General features: G+C 50.1%; 1 protein-coding gene across 1 annotated transcript; it reads left to right on the forward strand.

Moving 5' to 3' along the window:
- The first annotated feature begins 1,729 nt into the window (after positions 1-1,729).
- LOC120380332 (mast cell protease 3-like) lies at positions 1,730-8,975 on the forward strand. Its single transcript, XM_039497966.1, has 5 exons — positions 1,730-1,932; positions 2,876-3,020; positions 5,116-5,251; positions 5,657-5,911; positions 7,619-8,975. The coding sequence occupies exons 1-5, from the start codon at positions 1,740-1,742 to the stop codon at positions 7,763-7,765; spliced, it is 876 nt and encodes a 291-aa protein (XP_039353900.1). The 5' UTR covers positions 1,730-1,739; the 3' UTR covers positions 7,766-8,975.
- Positions 8,976-10,090: the final 1,115 nt, after the last annotated feature.

Here is a 10,090-nt window from a genome sequence, read left to right on the forward strand (position 1 = left end):
TCTAGGCTACATTTCCCTAGTTTATTTATGAGACGGTCATACGAGACAGTACCAAAAGCTTTACTAAATTCGAGATAAATCACATCTACTGCTCCCCACCTATCAACTAGGCTTGTTACACTATCAAAGGAGAGCAGGTTGGTTAGATAAATCCATGTTCTTGACAAATCCATGTTAACTCTTAGTTATCACTTTCCTTTCTTTTAGGTGCTTACAATCATAGAATCTCAGGGTTGGAAAGTACCTCAGGAGGTCATCTAGCCCAACCCCCTGCTCAAAGCGGGACCAAACCCAACTAAATCATCGCCGCCAGCGCTTTGTCAATTCGAGCCTTAAAAATCTCTAAGGATGGAGACCTCAGTGTTGGATTATTTGCTCCATTCTCTTTCCAGGTACCAAAATATAGATGACTGGTCTATAATTCCCTGGGTTGCCCTTATTCACCTTTTTATAGACAGGTGCTGTCTTTGCCCTTTTCCAGTCTTCTGAGATCTTTCCTATTGCCCATGAGTTCTCAGAGATAACAACTAATGGCTCAGAGAGAGAGAGAGAGAGATTCTGGCCTGCAAGCTCCAGTAGATGGTAATCATCTGTGGCAAATCTGCTGTGACTTCGAAATACCTCTTAAGCAGCCTGACGTGGACTGCTGCTGAGATCCCCATCCACCTTTGGGGGCTCAGCATAATTTAAGGTCTGACCCCATGGTTTCTCTTGGAGGCAGAGATTGCTGAGGGATTTTAATGCTGCCTTTGGTGTCTCCAGGGTGCCCACACCCAAACCCAAAAGAACCAGGATCCTTCCTAAAGCAGCTTCTCTCCCATCCCAGCTAGTGCAGATTTCTCCAACCAAATGTTATTTCACCCGATAACCCCTCCCCCCAACTCCTTGTGTGACGTTGCGGCACAAGAGGCTAGTGCCCTCCTTGGCCGTGTGAACAGGGCCGTGGTGAGCAGGAGCAGGGAGGGGTGTTTCCCGGGGGATCCTGGGATCCTGCACCCAGTTCTGGGGTGTGCACTTTAAAAGGGCTGGTGGCAAACTTGAGACAGGGCAGGACGGGGCCAGGCAAATGATTGGAGGGCTGGAGAAAACACCTGGCAGGGAGACACTGAAAGCGCTCGCTCTGTTTGGCTTCTCCACAAGTCAGTGGTGAGGTGCAAGTACTCAGGGCTCAAGGACCTTCGTGGGGAGACAAAGTCGGGTGCTGGGGGCTCCTCAATCCAGCAGGGAAAGGTAGAGTGAGGTCTAACTGTGGAAGCTGGAGCCTGATCAAAAACAATGGGAAAGGAGGCCCCAGTACGCAACAGGAAGGGAGATTCACCACTGGAACCAGCTCCCCAGAGAAGGGGGCTTCCTCCATCTCAAGGTGGCATCAGGCCCAGCCTGGCAGCCTTGCTGGAAGAGGCGTTCATCAAACACCAGTGACCGGGCTTAGTCCGGGGGAGCTGGATGAGGTTCTCCGACTGGGGTCACTCAGGAGGGCACCAACATCTATGGATCCAGGTATCCAGGGGCAGAACAGAGCATGGGGGAATCTGCCATCTGCAGCTGGGAGGCCTCAGCGCTGGCTCTGTCCCAGCCAGGGGCAGGAAGGAGGCACCGTTATTCACAACCACAGCTAATGGCAGGGAGGGCACCAGTGCAGGAAGGAAACCCCCCCTGCCCCTAATGCGGGCGTTTCCTCTTGGGGAATCTCCACCCCTGACACATCGCTGATGGGGAATTTCTTGATAACTGGGTACATGACCCTGCACTTCCCGGGTCACCTCTTCCCAGGGTCCCCTCTCCACTACCCGCTCAATATAAACCCCGGGACTGAGACAGATCCACCAGTCCCAGCCCCTGGATTTGAACCAAGGATGCTGCTGCTCCTGCTCTCCACGGCCTTCCTCACTCTCGCCGAGGCCTTTCTCCTGCCCCCGGGGCTTCACACTGGTGAGTAGAGCTGAGGGACTGGTTGATTTCGCTGAGTTTTTGGTTCAGGGGCTGAAATATAAAATCGGGGGAGAAACTGGGTTCAACCCAAAAAATGATTTTATTTGGTTTTTCTCACTGAAAAAGTTGATCCAGAACCAATTGTTTTTTTTTCTTTTTCATTTGCTTTCAGATGCTTACTTCAATCCCAACAAAATTTGGGGGCTGTTTTTTCATTTGATTTCAGGGTGCTTTAGGGGTTTTTTCCCCCACTGTTTTAAAGAATGATTCCGTCCATTTCTCAATGAAACAACATTTCAAAACAAAGAGGTGATCTGTTTTGTTTCCCAGTGCCCAGAACTAAACTTGCCAACATTTTCCAGAAAAAAAATTCCCTTTTTGTAGCCAAAATAAATCCTCAGAATTCACCAGTTCTTTTGATGCACCAAAGTTGCATTTTTTAGTGAATTTGCCAATTGCTTAGAAAACTTTGCCCGGTTCAAGTGGTGAGATCGGGGAGATCTCACCCATGGGCAGCGCAGCCCACACCAGGGGCAGGGGTTAGAATTAGCCTTCAGGCTCAGGCAGGTGCCAAGAGAGGGGACAATGGGGCCGGGGAGTGCTAGGGAATCTCTGGCCTAGCTCTCTGAGTTGGGAGATGGCCAGGGGGTGGCTCCACAGGCAGATGAATGGATGGCTGGGTATGGGATAAGGGATGGATGGATGGATGGATGCATGGGTGGGTCCACATGGGAATATGTGGATTACAGTATGTATATGTTTGGGTAGAGAGTAGGCTGGGGAGATGATCCAGGGAGAGGCTGGGCTGGGGGAGTGGCGGGGGAGGCAAGGGGCTGATCCAGGCCAGCAGGGGGTGAGGCTGAGGGATTAGGGTCTAGGTTGCACTGGGTTCTTGGTCCCACTTTCCAGACTCCCTTTTGAACCCCTCCCTGTCTCTCTCCAGCTCGGGTCATCAGGGGCCAGGAAGCCCCACTTGGCTCCAGACCCTACATGGCCTACGTGCAAATTGGGTCAACGGGAAGCTGCGGCGGGTTCCTGATTCGGGAGGACGTGGTGGTGACAGCGGCTCATTGTAACTGCAACCTGGGGTAAGAAATGTGCCACCCCTGAGCCAGACAATCCCCCACCACGGGGCTGGATCAGGGCCGGTGCCCGTAGATGAGAAGACCCTGTCCCATTCCCCATCCACCAAGCCAGCTAGTCCCCCACCCTGGGGCGGGATCAGAGCTGGAAATATGTTGCCCCAAAGACTAGAAGCGTTTATGGGATGTGAAAATAACAAATTTCCCTGGGTACCTGTTAGGTTTTAAAGCCCAAACCCACCAAACTAGGATAGTGAATATCCCAGCTGTCGTTCGTATTCAAACCCCTGTGATTGAGTCACTTCACTCAGTTGAAACGTAGCTTTTTCTCAGGTCTTCTCCCTTGGCCGTCTCTTCTCAAACCCAGACCCCTGGCTGTTCTTAACCAATCAAGAAATCCCCTGATTGCCTTTGGGGATCTGAGCCCTACTGAACAGAACAACCTTGTAGGCAATTGACATAGATCAGTGCTGGGGCTCAGCTTAGGGTTACACAAGAGACTAATCCAGTCCCCAGGATTTCCTGCTACATTCACTTACGATCATCAGCCATCAATACTTTTGTGTCTCTAGCACATTTCTCACACTATCATTAACTCTCCAAGCGCTACGGGCGCTCTGAGAATGTGGTCCCTGCTAGTTCTAGTTTGGAGGCGGGGCACTAGTTTAAAGCATCAAAAGCAGTCGCCACAAGTTATCATTGGAGGTTGTTGTAGGCCATTGATTTCGACCGACAATTGAGAAACAGGCATAGAGCCTGGTTTAGTTAAAATCTACGTTATGGTTCCTTGAGGTCTCTCTAAGCCGAGAGCAGGGGAACACCCAGATATTGAGATTAAAGAAAGATGATGAGATTCAATCTCTGCCATGAAGTCTCACAAGGGAAGGGGCTGTGTAGAGGTGCTGGACTAAGCATCTGGGAACCCTTCTGGACTTCAACATCTTCTCTAATGCACTCAACAAGCTCTTTCATTCCACATAATGACCTCTCTCTCCAGGGTATCTGCAGATCTGGTCTTATTCCTACTTCCGTCCATACCCAGTAGATGGGGACGGTGCATAAAATATTGTTTGATCCTTTTCTTATTTGTATGTTTCATTCACTCCAGCAACCTTATTTCTGTGTCGGCCCAGCCTAGGCACCTGGGAGTCCCCCGCTTAAAGACATTTCTTTTAATATTTCAAAGTTACACCCAGGTAAGGTCCTTAGACCTTCCCATGGGTATTTTCCTTCTTCTGCCATATACAGTTCAACGATTCAGAGATTCCAAGATCATTGTGATCATCGTGTGTGACCTCCTGTATAAGACAGGCCAGAGAACATCCACCTAATAATTCCTTTTGATCTACAGCAGGTCTTTAAAATATCCAGTCTTGTTTGAAAATTGTCAGTGATGGAGAATCCACGATGAACTTTGGTAAATTCTCCCAATGGTTAGTTACAGACCCTGTTAATAATTCATACCGAGAAACAATAATTAAGAAAGAAGAACAAACAGAATCCTTTATAGTCCCTCTGAATAAGAAACCAGTTGGTCTTGAGTTTCTCAGTATAAGGTGGGTTTTCCAATCTTTTGACCCTTCTCATGGCTCTTCTCTGACCCCTCCCCAATTTACTGACATCTGGGGGGAAGGGATAGCTCAGTGGTTTGAGCATTGGCCTGCTAAACCCAGGGTTGTGAGTTCAATCTTTGAGGAGGCCATTTAGGGATATGGGGCAAAAATTGGTCCTGCTAGTGAAGGCAGTAGGCTGGACTCAATGATCTTTCAAGATCCCTTCAGGTTCTAGGAGATTAGTATATCTCCAATTATTACCTTTTTGAACCGCGGACACAAGAACTGCACGATGTGTCACCCTGCATAGGAGAACAGTCCATTACTCAGTCTTTTGGGTCTCTTTAGCCAGCCAGAATGGAGAAGGAGGAAGTCCATCCACATGTAGGTGCGTAAGAGGGTCTCTGTGTTACTCAGTTGCACAAATAAAGATAGAAATTTGCACAGGCCAGGTGCAGGGTTGGTGTCCCTATTTGAGGGGCTTTGATGGCCCGACCCCACTGTCCAATGGGCACTAACGTCCCATATTCTCCCCTTGGCTTTTCCAGCGACATCTTTGTCTACCTGGGAGTCCAAGACTTCATGAAGCCGGGACAGAACTGGCAACGGATCCGGGTCCGTCGCTGGGTCCAGCACCCTGACTTCAACAACGAGAACTTTGACAATGACATCATGCTGCTGAAGGTACCGCCCCCATCCCATCATCTGCCCCCAGTGACCTCACATTGCTGCAGGCACCACCCCCATCCCATCACCCCGCCCCCAGTGACCTCACACTGGTGCAGGTACTGCCCCCATCCCATCACCCCACCCCCAGTGACCTCACACTGCTGCAGGCATCGCCCCCATCCCATCCCCCTGCCCCCTGTGACCTCACACTGCTGCAGGCACCACCCCCATCCCATCACCCTGCCTACACTGACCTCACACTGCTGCAGGTAGCACCCCCGTACCATCACCCTACCCCCAGTGACCTCACACTCACTCCCTGGATTCACATCCATGCCTTGGCCAGGTGGTGCTGCCCCTTGTCAGCTCTGATACCTGTGCTGATCCAGGTCCATTCTCTCTCTCTCCTCCCCATGGCAGCTGTGGCACAATGTGGAGCTGACTGAGTGGGTGGGGCTTCTCCCCCTGCCAGAGGCTGATCAGAGTGTCAGCCCAGGCTCTGAGTGCAGCGTGGCAGGGTGGGGTCGGACCGGAGTGAACACCACCACCAGCCGGCTGCATGAGGTGGAGCAGGAGGTGGTGTCAGACGGCCTGTGCAGAGAACGGTACCGGCATTACAACCCCATCACCATGCTGTGTGCTGGCAGCCCTCACACCAATAAATCAGCCTTCCAGGTAAATATCCCCCTGCCTGGAGCCACTGGGGGTACAGCAAGGTACTCCAGGGGAAGGAGCTGGTGGAAACCAGTATGGCCATGCCCCTCCCTTGCTCCATTGCCCGAAGAGGGGAGCTCATCATGCATCAGGGGAGGTGCAGCCCAGCCGTGGAGACCAGTATCTAGGACATCTCCAGAGAGGTATCTCCAGTGTTAGTGCCCTTGTGCAAGGCGCTGGTGGAAATGGGCTGAAATTTAACATGGGCTCATGCATATAGGGACAAGAAAATTGCTGCTCTGAGCTGGGGGCTCATGAGTTGGCAGCAACAGAGGGGAAGGGACACCTGGATGTGTCTGTCAATCCCAGGTTGACTATGGGCCACCGGTGGGCCATGACCAGGAGAAAGGCCAATGCGATCCTGGGATGGAGCAGCCGAGGTGTCTCCAGTAGAGAGAAGGAAGGTTTAATGCCAGAGGAGAAGGCACTGGACAGAGCTCAGCTGGAATCCGGGGCAGAGATCTGGGCAGCCCTGTCCCAGAAAGAGGGATTCTGGCTAGAGCAGATGCCGAGAAGGGCTGGTGGGATAATCGGGGAAATGGAGAGACGGTCTGACAAGAGGGGAATAAAATATTGGGCTAGGTTAGCCTAAAACACAGGCTGAGCAGGATCTGATTGCTCTATAAATATATCGGGGGGAGGGACACCAGGAAGGGAGACGAGCTGTTGAAGCTAAAGGACAAATCAAATGGGGATAAATGGGGCAGGGATCAATGGCAGCTGGAGGTGAGGAGAAGGTTTTTAACCATCAGAGGGAGGAGGTTCTGGAACAACGTCCAAAGGAAGCAGTTGCGGGGGTGGGGGGGAACAACCTAAGAAGGAAACAGATACAGCTTGATAAGTTTATGGATGGGATGATACAATGGGGCTGCCTGGGATAGCAGGAACTGGATTCCATGACCCAGTACGGCCCTTCCAATCCTGTGTTCCCATAATGGCATGAGGCCCCTGAAATACAACTCCCATGATGCCTCATGACTAGACATTTTGGGACTTTGATTTTTTAAAAATGTACCAGAGAAAATGTTAATAAAAAATGAGGACAGCCCCTCCCCCCAATCACCACCACATTTTATAACAGTCTCTACTCTTCACCTTCACTGGAGGGTTTATTGGTGAACTCAGCCCTGAGGCTACCCAACAGCCAGGACCCTGGGTGAAATCCTAGCCCCATAGACATGGATGGGAGCTTTGCCACTGAAGTCCAGAGGGCCGGGATGGCATTGGAGCTGAGGGAGAATCAGTGTCACTATCTCACAGGAAATAGCAACATTCCAATCTTTGTTTTTGAAGAAAAGTTGTGATTTCAACATTTCTGGCAGAATAGAAATTCCAAAAGCAGGTTTGACTCAGAAATGTTGAAATGTTTCATTGCAACATTTTAAACAAAAATGAAACATGCTGAGATGTGAACAGATTGAAACGTTTCTTTCCAGGCAGGGGTGAAAGTAATTACAATATTGTAGGAACTGCCTTTTCCATGGTGACATCATTCTGCCCAGCTCTAGATTTCTCTCTCTGCCGACCCATTAGAGAACTGTTCTGTGTGGTGGAAAGGGCTGGGCCTTCAGCTGCAGAGAACACCTGTCCCACATGCAATCTGAGATCTCTGCAGGACAGGCCGGGCTGGGTAATGTCAGTCACTGAAGTTATTCTCCTTATTGGCAGGGCGATTCCGGTGGGCCCCTGGTGTGCGATGGGGTGGTTCAGGGCATCGTCTCCAATGGAAATCCAGATGGGCGACCCCCCAGCATATACACAAGAATCTCCAAATTCATCCCCTGGATCAAGGAAACTCTGCAGAAGCTGAGTTAAAGGAGACACTCCCCTGTAAAGGGCCAATGTTGCCAAACAGGGATCCATGCTTGTGTGGAACCCTGAGATTCTTTAGATGAGAGTATTTTTTTTGAGTGGTAGAGAAATGCTACGTATGGCTCAGTCCTGAAATCCTTTTGCGGCGAGAAATTACCCCATTGATGTTTGAAACTTTGTTATATTGTCTCCCTAAGTGGCTAGTCAATGTTTGGAACCCTGCGAGTGTTCTGGCTGGAAGCAGAAATTGATGATGGAGTCTGGTATTTCCTTTGCTGTGATCTATTTATTTGCAAGGAATATCCAAAGTCCTCTTTCCTGGAACACAGTTGGAACCAAACAGCAGCAGACAGCAGCTCTGTTCGCTGTCCAAAGCCTGCATCTCCAGCAGTCTCTGAGCCCAAAAAGCTTCTTCTCTTAGCTGTCTCTCAAGGCCATATTCCCGTGCTTCCAGGTTGTTTCTGCCTGGCTTATTACTTTGCGTCTGACTTGCTGCTGTTCCCGGGTCTCTCTGTTTGTGTTGTGTCTGTCTGATCTGAATGCCCCATTACTCCCAGAACAATATTTGGTGAAAACCTTTCCTCCTGAGTTGTTAGAATCCCCCCATGTGTACAGGGTTTTACTTCATCTGAGTGGATTCTGGAGCAAGGGTAGAATTTTTTCTGTTGAATTTTATGGACCCTCTACAAATACTGATCATTTTTACACCTAATCCATTCTGCAGGAGTTTTCCATCATCAAAATTCCTAGCTGCAGTGTGTCATTGGCTGGCTTAAAAACTTTCTTTCATCCAACCAGAAAGCAGGGATGGGGCCATGTGGTGTAGGTGGCCAATCTATCACCACAAAGCCTGGCTAGTCGAATTAAACAGCCCATGACAAGAGAACATTGAAACAATTGTGTGAAAAAATTTGAAATTTCAAAGGTTTTGTTTGCGCATTTTGAGCTGGACCTGACTTTTATTTGTTTTCAGTATTTCCTTTTCTTTTTTCTTCTCCCCACCCCACAAATATTTAACTATTTATTCTATATTACATGATACTGACTGGAGGTTGGGAAAACCAAATTCCTGGGAACCTGGAAAACATCACTGAGAGACTTTGGGGCAAAATGAAGAATTGTGTATTTCCAAATAGTTGGAAAATATTGAAAACAGACACTTGTTTGAGGGGAAAAAAGCCATTTTTGAATAAAACCAGTCTTGTTTGAACAATTTGTGCTGCCTTTTCCATCACTGGCCTGTAGATTGGACTTCATGCATGCGAGTGACCCAGGGCTCGGTTAGGATAATGGGGCAGTGGGCAGGATGCAGGGAAGCTGGGTTGAGCCATTAACAAAATTGGTGCTAAATACAAACATCTAGGCCCAGATCCTCAGAAGTGTTTAGGCACAAAACTCCCACTGGAAATCACCAGGAGGGTGAATATCTTTGTGGAGCTGGGCCCCGTCTCTTCCTAGCAGCAGATCTCCAAGCACTTTACAAAGGAGGCTGGGATCATTAACCCCAGATGGGGAAACTGAGGCATGGAGAGGGGCCATGACTTGTCCAAGGTCACCCAGCAGCAGAGCTGGGAACAGAACCCAGGCATCCTGACGTGCAGGCCTGTGGTTCTGCTACTAGGCCCCACAGCTGCCCCCCAACTCACAGCACCTCAGTCAGAGGTTCTAGGACCCACAGCCTCCCCAAACCCCTCCACCACACTGCTTGTAAATTTCACTTCCTGTCTTGTCTCTGGAATCAGTACAGATCTGATACCAACGTGTCCAGCACTGAGTTCCCTGCTGACACGTGTCGTCTGGGGCAGGCGCTGGCTCCACCCAGGCAGGGCAGGTCTCTGGTTACAGGTTGTGGGGCTGTAACACCTACAGGGCTGGAATTATGCCCACCCCCACACTGACACCCAAATCCAGTAGCTGAAAAGCAGATACAGATGGAATTGATCTGTGTGTCTCCACACGCCCCTCCATCTGGCTCTCTCTGGTAACAAGGGCAGTGCTGGCCAGCGCTCCCCAGGGCCGGGTGATGTCGTGTTGCTGATCCCTGTCTGGCTAAAGGCCAGATGTGTCTGAGCCAGAGGCACGAGAGAGATTCCCAGAGCTGCCCTCAGACACTCTGGGCCCCTCCACCCCGACTCGCTGCAATAAGAGAGCCACGTTCCTTCGATAGATTCATCCATTCTAAGGCCAGAAGGGACCACAGTGCTGGCTCCGGCTGACCCCTGGGTAGCCCCAGTCCTGGGACAGCCCTGAGCTAATTGCGGCTCGAACTAGAGCCAAGCTGTTAGAGAAACGTCCCAGCTTGAGTTACACGTCACCAGAGATGGAGAA

The sequence above is a fragment of the Mauremys reevesii genome, linkage group 13, assembly GCF_016161935.1.
Source record: "Mauremys reevesii isolate NIE-2019 linkage group 13, ASM1616193v1, whole genome shotgun sequence".
NCBI lineage: Eukaryota > Metazoa > Chordata > Testudines > Geoemydidae > Mauremys > Mauremys reevesii.